Source organism: Fonsecaea pedrosoi, assembly GCF_000835455.1.
Source record: "Fonsecaea pedrosoi CBS 271.37 unplaced genomic scaffold supercont1.1, whole genome shotgun sequence".
NCBI lineage: Eukaryota > Fungi > Ascomycota > Eurotiomycetes > Chaetothyriales > Herpotrichiellaceae > Fonsecaea > Fonsecaea pedrosoi.
The window spans coordinates 1,446,158-1,463,285 of NW_013550615.1; the positions used below are offsets into that span (position 1 = coordinate 1,446,158).

At 53.7% G+C, this 17,128-nt stretch overlaps 8 protein-coding genes across 8 annotated transcripts; 5 read left to right on the top strand and 3 right to left on the bottom strand.

Moving 5' to 3' along the window:
- Positions 1 to 40: 40 nt before the first annotated feature.
- Z517_00517 (uncharacterized protein) lies at positions 41 to 1,829 on the bottom strand (the record flags this gene model as incomplete). The annotated part of the gene is made up of 2 exons (XM_013433482.1): positions 41 to 1,063; positions 1,173 to 1,829. 2 exons carry the CDS (start codon positions 1,827 to 1,829, stop codon positions 41 to 43), a joined length of 1,680 nt encoding a protein of 559 aa, XP_013288936.1.
- A 761-nt stretch (positions 1,830 to 2,590) lies between these two features.
- Positions 2,591 to 3,782, top strand: Z517_00518 (uncharacterized protein; the record flags this gene model as incomplete). Its single annotated transcript, XM_013433483.1, has 2 exons — positions 2,591 to 3,403; positions 3,486 to 3,782. 2 exons carry the CDS (start codon positions 2,591 to 2,593, stop codon positions 3,780 to 3,782), a joined length of 1,110 nt encoding a protein of 369 aa, XP_013288937.1.
- A 549-nt stretch (positions 3,783 to 4,331) lies between these two features.
- Positions 4,332 to 6,307, bottom strand: Z517_00519 (uncharacterized protein; the record flags this gene model as incomplete). The annotated part of the gene is made up of 7 exons (XM_013433484.1): positions 4,332 to 4,698; positions 4,768 to 4,862; positions 4,919 to 5,035; positions 5,088 to 5,269; positions 5,330 to 5,412; positions 5,465 to 5,886; positions 6,029 to 6,307. 7 exons carry the CDS (start codon positions 6,305 to 6,307, stop codon positions 4,332 to 4,334), a joined length of 1,545 nt encoding a protein of 514 aa, XP_013288938.1.
- Positions 6,308 to 8,887: 2,580 nt separating this feature from the next.
- Positions 8,888 to 9,889, top strand: Z517_00520 (uncharacterized protein; the record flags this gene model as incomplete). The annotated part of the gene is made up of 2 exons (XM_013433485.1): positions 8,888 to 9,315; positions 9,448 to 9,889. The coding sequence occupies 2 exons, from the start codon at positions 8,888 to 8,890 to the stop codon at positions 9,887 to 9,889; spliced, it is 870 nt and encodes a 289-aa protein (XP_013288939.1).
- An 823-nt stretch (positions 9,890 to 10,712) lies between these two features.
- Positions 10,713 to 12,363, top strand: Z517_00521 (uncharacterized protein; the record flags this gene model as incomplete). Its single annotated transcript, XM_013433486.1, has 3 exons — positions 10,713 to 10,862; positions 10,919 to 11,089; positions 11,161 to 12,363. The coding sequence occupies 3 exons, from the start codon at positions 10,713 to 10,715 to the stop codon at positions 12,361 to 12,363; spliced, it is 1,524 nt and encodes a 507-aa protein (XP_013288940.1).
- Positions 12,364 to 13,251: 888 nt separating this feature from the next.
- On the bottom strand, positions 13,252 to 14,163 carry Z517_00522 (uncharacterized protein; the record flags this gene model as incomplete). The annotated part of the gene is made up of 1 exon (XM_013433487.1): positions 13,252 to 14,163. One exon carries the CDS (start codon positions 14,161 to 14,163, stop codon positions 13,252 to 13,254), a length of 912 nt encoding a protein of 303 aa, XP_013288941.1.
- A 1,258-nt stretch (positions 14,164 to 15,421) lies between these two features.
- Z517_00523 (uncharacterized protein) lies at positions 15,422 to 16,134 on the top strand (the record flags this gene model as incomplete). The annotated part of the gene is made up of 3 exons (XM_013433488.1): positions 15,422 to 15,649; positions 15,696 to 15,918; positions 15,974 to 16,134. 3 exons carry the CDS (start codon positions 15,422 to 15,424, stop codon positions 16,132 to 16,134), a joined length of 612 nt encoding a protein of 203 aa, XP_013288942.1.
- Positions 16,135 to 16,233: 99 nt separating this feature from the next.
- Positions 16,234 to 17,043, top strand: Z517_00524 (uncharacterized protein; the record flags this gene model as incomplete). Its single annotated transcript, XM_013433489.1, has 1 exon — positions 16,234 to 17,043. The coding sequence occupies one exon, from the start codon at positions 16,234 to 16,236 to the stop codon at positions 17,041 to 17,043; it is 810 nt and encodes a 269-aa protein (XP_013288943.1).
- Positions 17,044 to 17,128: the final 85 nt, after the last annotated feature.

Consider the following 17,128-nt stretch of genomic DNA (forward strand, 5'->3'; position numbering starts at 1 on the left):
ATGAACCTCTGGAAGCACAACTGATCGTTCGGCACGGCGCCTACAGTCTTGCTCTTACCGTCTTCTCCAACTCTGTGGCATCTCGTTTGCTCCATTGTTTGACGACGTTCCTCTGGATCTTCCCACTTGGTAGCCGGGGGATGGCGTCCACGATGCTCACGCCACCTTTCAATGCCTTGTGCTTGGCCACCTTCTCCGCCACGAACTTTTGGATCGTGGGTACCAGATTCGCCGTTCTCGAAGCGTGCTGGTGTAGAGTCACGTACGCCCTGGGATATTCCTCTCCGTGTAGCACGACTCCCACCACAGCAGCGTCTGTTATAGCATCGTGCTCCAACAACACAGCCTCCAGCTCCGCAGGGGCGACTTGGAAGCCATTGACCTTGATCAACTCCTTGCTGCGATCGACGATCCACCATTTCCCATCTGCGCACTTTGCGATGTCGCCGGTCCTTAGCCAGCCGTCCTCGGTCAGAGTCTGTGACGTGGCTTCCTCATTCCTCCAGTATCCGGTAGTCATCTGGGGCCCTCTGATCCAGAGCTCACCGCCGACGTCTCCACTTGTCTCCTCCCCTTGCTCGTCCACCAACATGGCCTGCGTGTTGGGGAGGAGGGAGCCGACACTTCCGGTATCGTCGGGAATTATCCCGGGGACCATCAATCCCGTACACGTGGTCTCGGTCATACCCCAGCTCTGTGCGATGACGGCCCCTTTCAACTGCGTGGCGACCGCGTTCTGCAGCTCGCGGCTCAACGGCGCCGCCGCGCTCATCAGATATCGGACCGAACTGAGGTCGTACTGAGTGACCTCGGGTCTTTTGTGCAGCATGGATATCACCGGCGGGACAACCTGCAGAGTCGTGATCTTGTACGTCTGGATGTGTCGCAAGTAGTCGTTGAAGCGGAAGTGGGTCATCAAGAACACGGGCGTGCGCAGCTTGCAGACGATGACGATCGAGAAGAGCTGGGCGTATGCGTGGTTCAGGGGCAGGAACGCGAGCCAGCGTTCGGGGTAGACGGTGACGGGTGATTGATCCGCGTTGTGTGTTTTGGCATATATAACCTGGGTCATTATCATCAGCATGGCATACCCAGCATTGTTTGTTGCTTCGCGGATTGTTGCTTCGCGCGATTGATACGGGACAAGGGGGTGCCAGAGACTGAGAACATACCTGACAAGCATTTGCCACCACGTTTGCATGCGAGATGCGCACCCCCTTGGGCGTCCCCGTCGTGCCAGACGAGAAATTCACACAGCTCACCGTCCTCCTGCTCTGCTCGCCCCGCAGCGCATCCCACCGCCACGCTCGACTCTCTTCCTCACTGGCCAGCATGCTCTTCCAATCCCGCACACCGTGCCTCGAGACCTCGCAATCCGCATCCGAGAACTGAAACACCCGACCGAGCGACAACCCGGCCGCTTCTGCCGCCTTGACACCACAGTCCAGCAGGGTCGGGTGAACCAGCATGACCGCCGCGTCACTCATCCGCAGCTGCCGCGACACTTCGTCGACCGTGTACGTCGGGTTGGCGCCGCTGAAGAAGCAGCCCGCGCCCGCGGCGGCGAGGTAGATCACCGGCACGTAGATGTGGTTCGGGGACAGGACCATCACGGCGCGCTGGCCGGGGATTTCGAGCCGCGAGAGACCGACGGCGAATCGTCGGATCAAGCGTAGGGTGTCGGCCACGGTGACTCTGACAGAGGGATTTGAGGCGTTGATCCAGAGAGGGAGGGACTGGTCCTCTTCCGCCTGTGTCGGGGGAAAGAGGTACGAGAGGATATTGCATTCTGGGATGTCGATGTTGGGGAAGGGCGATGACACGGGCATGGTGGCGTTGGCGTTGTTGACTTTTGGTATTGGCGACGACCTTGTCAAACCGCAGCGGTGATAGAGAACAATGACAGTGAGGAAGGATCAGTTTCTTCCAAAGGAACACCTATCTTTGAGAGAGCTTCTCCATTGTGGATGTTCCACGACCATCCAGTTCCTCGTCCTGCCGTAACGGCTCGAATCAACGGGCATTGACGGTTCCTACCCAGGAAAGCATCTCCTCTCCCGCTGCTAAAGACGGACCTTCTCCGACCCGTCCGCTACCAGTCCCAGACATGAGTTCTCCACGGCATGCGGTCTTATCTTCCGCAATAACCGTCTATCATTTCGCAGGGCTTGCGGATCGCGGACCGCTTCCAGAAGGGGAAATGGAATGAAAGTGGATCCCTCCCCCCCTCGCCCCCCCAAATCGACGTGGGTGACGGAGCCTTGCGCGACGAAGCTTGGCTGTGAGAGGACTGTTGACCGTGTCTGAGACGGGACGAGACGAGACGAGACGTCTACGTTTCCTGAGAACCCAAAGGTGTTCAGTGATAGCAACTGGTAGCGTTTAACATGCTTGACCATCACTAGTTTCCCTGCTTGACAACTACCCACCCCTGTGTTCAATATTTCTGTTCCTGCAAATCCATGTCCCCTTTGACCACATACCAGAGCCTCGCATATCTCAAAAAATCCTCTGGCTTCGGGGGGATCCGCTGAGCCTCTTCAGGACCTAACTCGGTGCTAGAAAATCCTAGAAGGGGAAAAAAAAAAGAATGGCACAAGGAGGCGTGCAGACGCGAAAGACGTCCAAGGTCATATCGATTGCGCCTGCTGCTGCGGGGGAGCCAGGCTCTGTCTATTACCCACTGCGCCTGGACGAGGTGCCGCAGCCTACACCTGAGGGAAAACAGGTGTTGTTGAAGATGCACGCCGCGGGGATCAACCACCGCGACCACTTCATCCGCCAGAATCTGTACCCGGACGTCGCGTTCGGCGTGCCCCTCTTCGCAGACGGGTGCGGCACGGTCGTCGCGCTGGGACCGGACGCCGAGAAGGGGTGGTTGCACAAGAGGGTCGTCGTCTGTCCTGCGTCCGGCTGGCACGCTGATTCGTGGGGGCCCGAGGATAAATTCAGCATTCTCGGCGGCACGTCGCGCAATCAGAACGGCACGCTGCAGGAGTACATGGTCATTGACCAGGCTACCCTCGAGCTGGCGCCGCCGCATCTGAGCAATGTGGAGTGCGCGGCGCTACCCCTGACGAGTCTGACTGCGTGGAGGGCCGTCATGACGAAATGCGCTCAGCACGTCGGTCCGGGCAGGAAGATCCTGGTCACGGGAATCGGCGGCGGTGTCGCGCTGATGGCTCTAGAGTTTGCGCGCGCAGTCGGCACTGAGGTGTTTGTTAGCAGTGGAAGCCTCGACAAGATTGAGGCTGCGAAGCAGAGAGGCGCCGTGGGTGGCGTCAGCTACAAACACGCCGGTTGGGAGAAGGAATTGTTGGAATTGACGGGGGGAGTGAGACTGGATGCTGTCATTGACGGTGCTGGAGGCAACATTGTTGACAGCGCGGTCAAGATCTTAAAGGTGAGTTTATGATTTCTTCCACAAACACTCCCGAATATCATCGACCGGTGGACAATCACTAAAACAAACCAAATGAATCCAGCCAGGAGGGATACTCGTCGTCTATGGCATGACTCTGGGACCCAAGATATCGTTCCCCATGTCCGCCGTGCTGAGGAATATGGAGATCAGAGGCACCACGGTCGGGTCGAGGAGGGAGTTTGAGGAGATGATGCGGGTTGTCAGGGAGAAGCACCTCAGGCCGGTCATTTCCAAGGTGGTCAAGGGCCTTGAGCTGGAGCGTGTCGAAGAGTTGTTTCACGATATGAAGACGGGGGCGCACTTTGGCAAACTGGTCGTTTCGTTTGATAACAAGGAGGAACCGAGATCCAGACTCTGAGTGACGAGGGGCATTAAGAAAAACGGTGTACTAGTTACGCAAAGGAAACAAGGCACATGGATCATCAACCACAAGAGGGGGGGCTCTGTATTGTGGGACCTATTAGTCGCGATATCGGCGCCTCGTGGCAGTCGGGACTCGGGACTTGGTGAAATGATGTGAATGTCGGCTGCACATTTGAACAAGAATCCAGAGTCTGAACCAAAAAAAAAAAAGAAGGAGCAACACACACCATATTCATTGGATCACTACGATCTCCTGGGTCCGATAAAGAGCTTCCTCACAAGCGTCCATGGTAACCCTGGTCGCCATTCGCAAAGCCCCTCCCCCACAATGCGGCTGTCTTGCGAACGGTAGCTTAAACACACGAGACACGGGAGGAATGTTGCTTCGGCTATTGTGTGCCTAGATTGGCTGCGGTACAGGAGGGAGTTTGCTTTTGGCTTGATCGCTGCAATTGCCATCGCGATGGCATTTCAATCTCAAATTGATAGTTCCCCAGTAGCCGTCAACATGGCCCAAGGGCTCTAAAATAGCCATATTATCATTCTAGAGGGTATACTTGAATCCTGGCTGGCCCATGATCACAATCTCGCCTCGGTCAACTCGCCTGTTTTGGCGTGAAAAATAGACAATGTTCTTCGCGACCAGCAAGAAATATACGATGTTGAAAACGATACTGACCCAGACCCCTGGTCGATAACCCGGCGAGTCTTGGGATCGGAAAACGTTTCCGGCGATGATGCCTGAAATCGCGCCTCCTATTGTCATCATGATCAGACAGAGTGCCTTTTTGACCTGTCCGACGAGGTTGTTGAGAGCGTAAGCCCACTGTTGGGGTACGTTGCCCACAATACCCATGACGCCGATGAAGACGCCTGCGTAGCGAGCATTGGTGTTGGTAGACCAGGCGACGCTGTGTTGTAATATTAGAGTGGCCGGTTCGCAAAATCAAGGAAGAAATCAGAGCATAGTTTTTACTCACAGCGTGATGCCAATGATGTAAAGAACACAATTGAGACAGAGTAGAGGACCTCGTTGTCGAAGCATGTCCCCCGCGCGGGAACAGATAATCATCCACTATATCGTCCATCAGCAAGGGCTTCACGGAAAAACATCCCAAGAGGTGACCGTACCACGCCTCCCACGAGATAAGGTGGGAACGTCATAACTTGTGCCTTTGCGGTCGAGTACCCAAATCCGGCCTTCAAGATGACCGGAAGAAAGTATGCAAAGGCGTATAATGCAGTGCTCTGTACATGGTTAGATAAGGCCAAGGCCACTGAAAAGTGTAGATTCTCCCACATTAAGTATCAGATAAGAGCTGAACTCCCACAATTTCCAGTCTTTGATATACTCGAGGAAGAGTTTAAACGTCAAAGTCTCGTGCACTGCGTCGCCACGGTCATGTTCAATGCGAGCAAGGACAATGGCAGCCTCTTCCGGAGTCAAAAAGGCGGGGAGTCCGAGAGAATTCTTTTGAGCAGCTGTACAAGGGGGCCGGCTGTTAGTGTCGAGGCATCTAGTTTGGTGATGGGGAGACTTACACCGTTCTGGAAAGTCCACAATCAAGAAGAAAGAACCGATGGCCACAGCGCAAGTGGCTACACCTTCGATGATAAAGATCCAGCTGTATCACGGTGTGAGCGTGTGTGGAAAACTGCAACAAGGAGCCAACGTACCACCATCCCCGAATCCCAGAGGTGCCTTCCATCTTCTCCAGGCCATACGCCAGCAGTCCCGACAATCCACTGGACATGATGCCAATCACATAGAAGGCGGCAATCCGAACACCAGTTTCGTATCTGGTGTACCAGCATGACAATAGGTATAGCACTCCGGGAATGAGGCCACCCTCCATGATACCAAGGAGAATTCTGCAGAGAGCCAATTCACCCCAAGTCTTCACAAAGCCTTGTCCGATCGTGATTGCGCCCCATGCGAGCGTTATGGAGCCAATCCAAAGGGCAGGACCAAGCTTTCGTGTCAGGTAGGCCGCGGGCAAATCGGCGAGGATGTAGCCAACGAAAAATATCATGGTCAAGACGGAATAGCGGTTGCTGACTTGGGTTTGGAGGTCCTCGCTCATTCCAGCGATATTCGCCTAGGAGCAAGTTATATATATCAGCACCCCCCGTTTCCTCAAGGAATATTTTTTTTTTCTCAAAGAACGAGACGAAACGAGAAGAGTCCTTTGGCCTTTCGACGCGCGAATCCTTTCACGCAGGTTGGTAAGAAACACTCACATTGCCGAGATTGCTTCGATCGATAAAAGCCCAGATGTATACCAAGGCAAGGATTGAGACCAGCCTGAAATCAACTTTCCTCATGATTCTCCTCACGCGCTTCTTGTCCTCGTCCGCATGACTTTCCAGAACCTCTCGCAGGGGAATATCCGGAGCTAATTCGTGGAACGTTTTTGCGTCTTCCACAGCCTTTGCTTCAGCGGCAATGGCCTGCCACTTGTTCTCCGAGTGCTCATGCTGCTCGGTAGATGGTGCCTCGACATCATCCGATTTGGTCATCGTCGGTACTCGTTACTGAATACCAGTCCAGAGGTCAGGGAGGATGAATTGGTCAAACGAGGGAATGGGGGCTCTGGGTTACACCGTGCAGCAGGATCTCCGAGCGAAAAATTGATACACACTTGAACCGAAGCTGCAACTGCGCGGTAAGCGATCTACCATGTGCATTTTATAAAAGGTAGCATATTGCTACGAACCTTGTGGCCCCGCCCGGGGCTCCGAGCGGGGGCGGGGGGTGGGGAGGCGTCCGAGAACGAAGATGCCCGCAAAATGGGATCGACCTTGCGGCTCTCGGCGCCAAGGCTGCCACCTTTTTGCATCGTACTTTTGCAACAACCAGGGATATCATTCCACTGTGTTCCCTGCCGCCCCGGGCCATTAGTTAGAGCCTGTGTCTACTGTACGTGCGTGTTCGACAACGAGCCTCACTGCTACCATTCTCCGGAGGCCAGCGTATAGCCTAATGACTGCTTGCTAACTCCTGGGACGACAATTGCTGCGCGGACTTCAGAACTACGAGGGCGTGGTTTTGTCTACAGGAGCACAAATTCCGTCAGACTGAAATTTCGTTCAACTATTGAAAAGCGGACAACGACGATGCCCAGGAATCAGATGACGGTTCATTGTCCCTATACAGCATAGAGATACACTCTGCCAAGAATGCCAAGGACAGCACTTTTCCGAGGACGGGGGGCAAGGCTAACCCTCGGAGTCCCCCATCAAGCCCATGGTCCTTAAAGCTTCTGGCAGTTGTGTCGTCTCCGACTTTTACTTATCGTAAGCGAGGCCGTTTGGATTTTACCCCGGATTGTGCTTACGGAGCAGTTCCCCGTTGATTACTCCAACCTGTTGCAGAGCAGGGAACAATCGAAGCTGATATGCGAGGCTGATATGTTGGACTGGACAGTAGGTATTCTTTTCTCCGATATCCCTCAAGTATTTTCTTCGATTGCGGGCACAGAGATCCCGTTCCTGTCACGGTTGTTCGGATCGTTCGTGGGGTTGATGGTCTGTCTTTGACCTCATAATTCTTGTTCCGTAACATGGATAGGCACTTTCTCGGCAGCTCCATTTCATTGTCCCGTGTGGAACAGAGGGTTGATGGGCCGAGTCAAGACCTCGGGTCGAGCTCAAGAGAATATAGCAGGTCATGTTACCAATGCTGATGAGCGTGGATGGTGAGGTTCGGCTACTAAGCGACTTAAGGCGTCCACTGGCTTCCTGCTGTCCAAGACTCTCTACCAAGGAGACCGAATCTCTTTGCCTGACCAAAGGCCCGAGGTAAGGTTTGGGAACGTGGAGTGAGCGGATCATGGTGAATGCAGACGGTCGAATTTTCTTCTTCAAGCACTGATTATTTCTACCTACAGCCGCTATTGTATGGCGCCCAAACTCGATCAACGGTTCTCTGAAGATGAGATGATACACCGAGGAGGACCTTGGCCACGGGGGTTGGATCACCTCGAAGCATTCCGGTTCTTGAAATATGGCAACACTCTGACTGAAGAGACCCCAACACTTGGTACATGTATGGTGGACGACCACTCGGCCTGTTCCAGCAACAGAGTCATGTTTCGTTTCAGAGACACCATATCAAGGTCCACCGCCGGACATGGTTCGGGAGAAAGCAGTGCAAGACCACAGAGGACGATCACGTTGATGGGTCTGAGCCAGAAAGATGGTGCCATCACCCCGAGATTGACCCCCAATGACCCCGTAGCATGGAACCGGGGGCCGAGAGCAAAAATATTCTTGATCCTACAGAGTTCAACCTGCCATAAGAAATCAACGCTCTCGATCTGTAAGTCGTGTTCAATTTTTCTCTCGAGATTTTCCGTCACCTACTTTACAATGGCACATATCTAGCTACCTATGGTTTGGATCCTGGTTGTTTCCTCACCCGTTCTCGCGGCTCTACCTGTGTCTGTCTGTTGTCGATTCGCACGTGTCTTGTAACGTTGTGCCCAAACTATGACCAAGCCCAGGCTCAGGCTCAACCCGTGACACAGGCTTGAGTGCAGGCCGGACCGCTCTCCGCTCCTTGCCATCCGCTATCCGCCATCCGTCGTCCGCCATCCGCAACAACTGCATACACCGCCGCGACCACAGAGAAACCTACCCCAAATGGTGGAACCCCCCTGCATTGATCTTGGGATAACCCCAACCCCCAAATCTCAGTACCAGATAGCTAGTGGGGTTTCGTTTCTGGTATCTACATTTGTGACCCCAGCTAAGCGGAGCTAAGCTCTGTAGGTAGTCTTGGTAGTGAAGATCGGAGTGATTCGCTCCTCGCCGCCGAGAACCGAGGCTTAGACGGTCAAGTCGGGGGGGGGAGGGGGTTCAAACTTAGACTCAAGCTCAGCGGGTATCGTGTTGGTGGTGGCTTTGGTAATTCGATATTTCACGAGTCCAGGGTTTGTCTTGTCACTCGCAACTTTGCATGCAGAGTTCGAGGTAGGCAGGGTGTCTGTCGAAATTGTTGTCAACACGAACCCTTGCTTGAGGGAAAGCGACCACCTTGTCAAAGACGAGACAGAAGGAAGAAACCAGGGATAAAATCCACAGACAGCAGCTTATACCATGACGACCAAGTCGGCTTTTACAGGCCAATCGAGGCCTCATCCAACAAGCGACGGCTACATGGTCGGTTTCCCAGCTCAGCATGTCATGTTGGTGACGATCAACCGCCCGGCCCAGATGAACTCAATCACCTACCAGCTTCACTGGGACATGGACTCACTAATAAACTGGTTTGAAGATGAGCCGGAACTGCGCGTGGCGATCGTCACGGGGGCAGGGAAGAAGTCGTTCTGTGCGGGCTCGGATCTTATCGAGATGTTGAAGGTGGACGATGCAGCGGGATCAAAATCTGCGCATGAAGAACACGAAGGCCATAAGCATCCGCTGTCTGGGTTCGCGGGCATCAGTCGGCGCTCTGGTCGAAAACCTATCATTGCGGCGGTCAATGGGTACGCGTTGGGAGGCGGCTGGGAGATTGCTCTCAATTGGTATGTCTTATCTACTCTCGGGGTTACTCGCAGGAATTGCTTGCCTCTGCTCCATCGCTCGAGTATCCAGATGGATCGATCAGGCCGAGCTGCGCTTCTTCTGGCCAAAGCATTGCTAACATACCCCATCAGCGACGTGGTGGTGGCTTCCCCGACAGCCACCTTCGGCTTGCCAGAACCCAAGGTAGGGCAATACGCCTACAGCGGCGGTCTGCCCCGACTTGTACGCAGCGCCGGGCTCCATATAGCCAGCTACATCGCCCTCAGCGGACGGTCGATCACCGCACAGGAAGCCCTAGGATATGGATTGGTGAATAAGGTCTCCCGGAGTGGCGACTCCCTCATCGCCGAGGCCGTGGAGGTGGCAGGGGAGATTGCCGCGCTCTCGCCGGATGCCATTATCGTGACCAGGGCGGCGTTGAGGGAGGCGTGGAAGACCGCTGACGTCGAGGTGGCGTTCCAGGACATTCACAGGACGCTTTATCCTAAGCTCAAGCAAGGGGAGAATTTCCGGGAAGGACTCGCGGCTTTCAGAGATAAGAGGGCACCTTCCTGGAAGCCGTCAAAGTTGTAGTCTTATGTCGAGTTGGTTCTCTCTATACGTCCTCACTGCATTTTCTTCAAGCCGCTTGTGGAAGATGGACCAGACCATGAATCGAGCAGCGGTCCAATTGTGCTCACTTCAGCCTTTTGCTCAATTCAGCTTAGTCCATCGACTCCAGTGTCATGCCGTATCCCATACGCATTACTTGAACCCTGTACCGAACACCAAATGGTAAAGCCCAGAACTTCATATCTTGCCACTGCTCGTCTTGTACCGTCTCAACTTGGAAGATTCTGTACATCAGATCTAAATCCTGGCGATGGCGATTATTGATTTGTCCCAAGCACCAGAAGCCCCAACGCGGACCATCGGTATTGACTGCAACAGTGAATGGAAGAATGAGAACCATTCTTTTACGGTCCGCTATGCGGTCCGCGGTAGGAAACAATAAGCCCGTTCTCGACTTCAAAATCCATAGCCCCGTCTTCGTAAGACTCTGGCCAGACCATAGCTAGACACCGTATATCCACGCGGTTGGCGGTCCGCATTGCCGCAGCCTTGCCCAATCACAACGGATCCGCTAACCTCTTCTAGGTCAATTCCTCCAGCAGCTTCTCCTCCAAAGACACCCTCCCTTACACTGAAGTAGTGTCTTGGGGATAAACCGCATTCGTCCGTGGAGGGACGCGGGGATCTTCTCAACGTCTAGTTAAGGCTGGGGCCCCGGAGCAATTACAGTTGCACCATCTCCAGAAACCGACTTGACCAGGAGACTTGATATATCGCTTCCCCAGAACAAAAAACCTGATCTTCTATTCTTCCCCCAAAAAGTCCCCTACTACAGCCCTCCAAGATGCAGGAAGCTCACAAAGTGGTCAGCCTTGACGTGGGCACCACCTCATTCGCCGAGAAAGAACAAGAAGTCCATATCGAGCGATACGACAATGTTGCCGATATGCCAGATCCTGATGAAGGCAAAAGCGACGCCGAGAGGGCCGAAATCGTATGTCCATCTTGTGTGTCACAACAGGACCAAACCCTCATGTTTGAATGTCGCAGGACCGAGCACTGATCCGCAAAGTCGATTTTTGGCTCATCCCGTGGCTTGGATTGCTCTACTTACTCTCCTTCTTGGATCGATCCAACGTCGGCAATGCTCGCTTGGCGGGTTTGGAAAAAGACCTCAACATGGACGGAGGGGACTACAATACCGCACTCACTGTCTTTTTTGTAAGGTGTCTCACTGACAAATCTTCACCTAAGGTGCTGCGGAAGGATGAACTGATACAGTCCACACCTAGGTCACCTATGCTCTTGCTGAGCCAGCCACCAATGTCCTTTTGCGGCGACTGACACCTCGCGTCTTCTTCACCGGCATCATCGTGTCCTGGGGCCTGGTCATGACGTGTATGGGCCTAGTGCACAACTATTCAGGCCTGCTCGCCTGTCGAATCTTCCTTGGGCTGGCCGAGGCGGGCTTGTTTCCTGGCGTCAACTACTACCTCTCTTGCTGGTATAAACGGAGCGAACTCGGCTTGCGTGCCGCCATCTTCTTCTCCGCTGCAGCTCTGGCGGGGTCTTTCGGAGGCCTGCTAGCAGCGGCCATCGCCCAAATGGACGGCGTCGGCGGCAAGCCCGGCTGGGCGTGGATATTCATCCTGGAAGGTCTGATTACGATGGTTGTCGGCGGCTTCTGCTGGGTCATGGTGTTCGACTGGCCAGAGACAGCCCGGTTCCTGACGCCGGATGACCAGATCCGGATGCGTCGACGTCTCGCTGCGGATCGACAGGCCAGCAACGAGGAGCAATACGACAAGCGACATTTCTATGCCGCACTCCGAGACTGGAAGACCTGGTCATACGCTGTCATCTACACCGGCTGCGACTGTGCTCTTTACGCTTTTTCGCTCTTCCTCCCGACAATTCTCCGCGGTTTGGGCTACCAGGGAACGCATGCACAGCTGCTCTCGGTCCCTCCTTACGCAGGGGCCGCCATCGCCACAATTACTGTGGGCTATATCGCCGACCGCACCCAGCAGAGGGGTTATTGCAGCATCGTCGCGTCGTCCATCGGCATCGCCGGCTTCGTCATGCTCCTGTCTACCGACAATCCACATATTCAATACGCCGGGACCTTCCTAGCGGCCATCGGGATCTACCCGAACATCCCCAACTCACTCTCCTGGGCGAGCAACAACACCGAGGGCGTCTACAAGCGGGGGATCGTCATTGGCATCGCCGTGGGAGTGGGCAACATCAGCGGCGTGGTCAGTTCCAACATCTATCTCACGCAGCAGGCGCCTCGCTTCTGGACCGGCCACGGTGTCGTGCTCGGGTCTCTGGTCGTCTGTCTCTTTGGAGGAACCGTCTTTACCCGCGTCATGCTCAGGATCGAAAATGCCAAGCGTCTGAGTGGCAAGCGAGACCGTATGCACGATGGATTGAGTGCCGAACAGATCTGGCTGATGGGAGATAAACGGCCAGACTTTATCTACACGCTTTGAACATGAACTGAAAGCGAGATATGATTCGGCTCCGAGGGTTCTGGGTGTGAAGAGCCTGGAACAACTAGGGGAATATAAATTCGAGAACTTGGTTCAAGTCGTCACAACACAGGAGGTAGACGGCCCGAATGGCCCTGTTCGTGGCACGTCGGTCTTGCATCAGATTTCATGGCGGAGAAAAGGTATGGTCTTACAGGGTAAATGGTCAAGCACAACGAAAAGCAAGGAAGCAAAAGGAAATCTCGAGAAATCGATCAGAGTATTTCCCGGTGATGTTCGCTGAGTACACACAAAGGCGCAAGACAGATGATATCATACCGCTCGGTCGTCACATCTACATGACAAGAGATGAAGGGGTTTGCGCAAAACGGAATACAGTGCGAAAGATATCATTTTCAAGGAACGCCGTCAACAAATCAACATGACTCCAGCGGCTTTCCTCACGCTTTCTCCTTCTCCTCGATTCATGTTCTCCATGACGTAGACGATGCGGTACATCTACCTCTGTAGCAACTTGGCTGAGGAGGACTCCATGTTTAACGTGAGCTATATATTGAATATGAATGTTTTTGACAGAGAAAGGGCTACCACTCGCTCAGTCAATGCCTCGTCAACGCCTCAATTGAAAAGCGACGCGGCATGAGATATGGCTGGATGATGGCGACGTTTTCTTCTGCCGGTATAATACAGAGGTAAACGATGGGTTTTACCATTCGAGGGGATAGTGTCGAGGCTGAACTAGTTAGGATGCGTGAATGCGCAAGGCTGGTGGGATCTTGCTGGGGAAAAGAGACTCGGAGATATAGCCACTCTCTATAGCCAATTCTGGTTAGATCGAGGTACAAGAAGAATGAACTCCGACGAAACAACTCGGTAATGGTGCCTGCATCAGGCATCGTAGTGTGGCGGCTCCCATCTTTTCGAAAAACTCTGAGATGTGAGAGGCATCGCGACGTCTGCGTGTCCACCGTGTCCAAAGGCTTGACCGGCCGGCCGTATCGATTCATACGCCGTGTCCCTCCTCACATTTCTAGTGAGCCACGCACCGCAGATCAAGCAGGCGACAGCTGAGAACTGGACACCGACGATGAAGATCAGCTTGACGACGAATTTGCCAGTGACTGGGCTGAGGTCCGGGTTCGTATCGAATGTGTAGATGACCGAGTATACCGCCCTAACCCCGACGAACAAGCCGCCGACAAACGTGAAACCCGCCAAAGAAAGGAGGTTCACCGGTCTGACCACCTTCGTTCGACGCACGGCCATCCAGACGCACACAGCGTATATGACTTCCGCAATGGCGGCGAGGAGCATCAGGACAACCCCCAACTTGCGCAGGGCCGTCCAAGTCCCGGAATCGTGGTTGCTGTCCTTGCTGGCTGACTTTTCTGCGGCGTAGACGATCAATCCCATGCCGCCGGCTGACAGGGCGTGGAAGCCTCCTTGGAGGCTCCGTAGTTGGCGGAGGACGTTCTGTGCCTCGCGATGTGGCAGGGTCGCTCTGATTTGATAGTGGTGGGCTTCGTGAGCAAGGGCCCCCAAGATCAAGAGGAGGGGAGACAAGCCAGCCGAGTTGATGGCTTGAGTGGTGATGATGGTGTTTTCATTCGTCGAGTTTCGGTTGGCTATCCCCAGCGCATCGGCAACAATGCGGAGGATGGAGAAGAGGCAAAGATAGACGAAGCCCAGAGAGTGTTTGGCGCCATGGCGTATTCCGAGGAATATGATAAGGGGCATGAGCAAGATATAGACGCCTATCTCGGTGGCGTCGAGAGCGACTGTGTCCGAGACTCGTGCCATGACGTACAGCTGTCAAGGAAGGTTCTGTCGTTAGACTTGATTTATTCAGGAGAAGTGCTTGGTAGGGCAGAGTATGTTCTAAGAGAAAAGGAATTGTCAAACTTATAAGTCTTTGCGAATGGGCGACGAGTGGCCCCAAAGCTGCATTCGGACAACCCGGCCCCCAGCACCGACACGCAAATGTCACACCAAGAGACAGAAGGACACAAAGGCTCTGCGGTCAACGATCGACCACCCGGATCGACAAGGTCCTGGAGGAAATGGCCATTTCTGTGTCGCGATATGCGGAGACATATCGGTCAATTCTCCTTTTCGAGCCAAGCAGCGTTGATGAGGAACACGCGGCCGTTGGAGGAAGACATGGTGTTGGGCGGCGCTATGCCCTACTTTAGGAGAGACTCAGCGATACCACAACGATTGCACTCGCTCTTTTGAAACTCGAAAGTTCAATTAAAGGGCTATTATCTTCGTGAACTAAACCTCGCGTGGTTAACGGTGCTTAGGACGATGATCTTGATGTATTTCGGGCCAAATGATCCGCGGAGCTGATGGTTGTAGTACTTTCAGCTTCGACCCTTTGATCTCGTCTGGTCATGGCTGTGGAAGTAGCATAGAGATGAAGAGGCTGAAGATCTACACTAGGGGGATGGCCTAAAAGATCTGCTCAAGAAATACTTGGTGGAGTATCGCACACTATTCCCGATACGGTTAGTTTTGCGATTTATCTTTCAGCCTTGCCAAGTTCAAGAAACGCCAACCTCGTAAAATACAGACTCTGTCCCCTTTGTTTCAATGACTCGGAAACGCTATGCTCGTGTCGCTGGTGGCTATGTCATCGTGTCTACCCTGGAGATGGGTCAATAGATGGGACCAGTACCAATGATATCCCCTTCGTTGCTTGTTCCCCAGATTGAGTCCGCATGTTTTCCCCTTTCCATGCCGTGCGCCGGTAACGTCCTTTACACACCTTCACAGATCTACTCAGCTAACCCAACAAGGCCCGATGTCTAAAATTAAAGGTAACAGTGATTTTCCCCAGGCCACTTCGAAACGACAGGGAATTGGCAGCTGTTGCATCAAGCTACGTCACAAGCCCAACATTGCTCGGTGGTTTTCTTGGGACTTTTGCTCGACCGGCAATGAGGATGCAATCTCACGAAATAGTATATAAAGGTCGTCTAGGTCACTCCTAAGTCTGGTATATGTACATTGATCAGAGGCAAAAAGCACCTACGACACTCATTGGAGCTATTTCATCATGTTAGTTTCCTTCGCTCTCCTGGCATTGACAGCGGCACAGACTGCCTTTGGGCAGACCGGCGTCAACTGCACTCATCCAACTGCGTTCTACGATCAGAAGATCGACCATAATTCCACCAAGAGCGGGACCTTTAGACAACAATATCAACTTATCATGGACCACTACAAACCAGGAGGTCCGATCCTGTTCCTCCAGGGAGCCGAGACCGCCAATCTCTCGTGCTTGGTAGGTTTTTGTCGATGTTGTCTGACCTGTGTCTGACTATGCATAGGAAGAGATGGTCTTTGAAGACTGGGCGCCAACCTTGGGTGCTGCCGTGGTGCAACTCGAACACCGTTTCTTCGGCGTCAGCAATCCAAGCATCGCCTCCAACGTCACTCAGCGCTTTGCCACACTCACCGTGGAGAACGTTCTTGGGGACTCTGTTGCTTTTGTCCAATACTTGAAGAAAAACAATACCAAACTGAGAGATGCCAAGGTCATTGCACATGGCGGTACGTTGGTCATTCGGAACAAAGGCAGGAGACTGGGAATTGATTCACGTTGCAGGCTCCTATGGGGGTTGGCTATCTGCCATGCTCCGACTTAACCACCCAGAGACTTTCTATGGCTCAATTGCCTGGGCTGGACCAACCGAGAGCCTTGGGCCGAATTCTTCAAATCCTGCGCGTGGGAATTGGTACACCTTTGTAAGCATACCTGATCGCTAGCATGACAAGACTATTAACGCGAGCTGGAGCTATCGAACATCTACTCGAGCTATTCCGCGGAAGTTGCTGCTAAGATAAAAGCTGCGCTGGCAACCTATCATGGCTACATCAAGACCGGTCAGTACGGTGGACACCCCAATCACGAAGAAGATACTGATTACCCTTTCAGGGACAAAATATGAGGACCTCGCCCACGGGCTCAATCTCTGCGAGGTCCCGAAGAACACAAGCGATTTGGACCTGATCTACCAGTCACAGATCCTCAACGCGTATACGGCCAACGCGCAGTTCAGCTATGGGGTCCTACCGGGTCTCCCGGGCCTCATAGCCAACCCTCTCAACAAAGTCCTCAATCTGACGCTCGAGGCTCACGGTGCGCTCGAAGTCATCAATGCCAGTCTCTCGGTCCTTTTCAACGGCGTTTGCGTCGACTGGGCTGGACAAAACGCATTCAGCCTAGCCGGCGCCGAGCAACTCCCCTTTCAATACCTGGAGTGCCGCTACTTCCCCATCGCGGCGGACCTGATCCCCTCCGGCACAATCTTCCCCGCCGGCTCTCTCGGGTATAGCAGCGACCGCGGCAAATTCTGCTCCGAGACCTTCAACATGACCATCCCTACCCACCAGGAACTGTCGACGAAATATCACTTTACAACCAAGGACCTGCTCGCGGCGACACACCTGCTGTTCACCTTCGGCACCATTGATCCCGTCTCCGGCTGGGCCCCGTGGCAGCTGTACGGACGAATGACGGCCGACCGCAACGCGTCGAGTCTGATGGTCGTCCCGGAGGGGGGGCACACAGAGGATTCGTTCAATCCAGCGTTCCTGACCAAGCCGGGAGTTCTGCAGGCGCAGAAGTTCCAGCTTGAATACATCAAGGAATGGCTGGGAGTCACTACTTACTAGAACGATTCTATTGGTCTTCGTCTTATTCGGACGGTCTTGACAACAGGTAAATGTTACTGTTGGAGGTAAGAGCTGGGATGGGTTT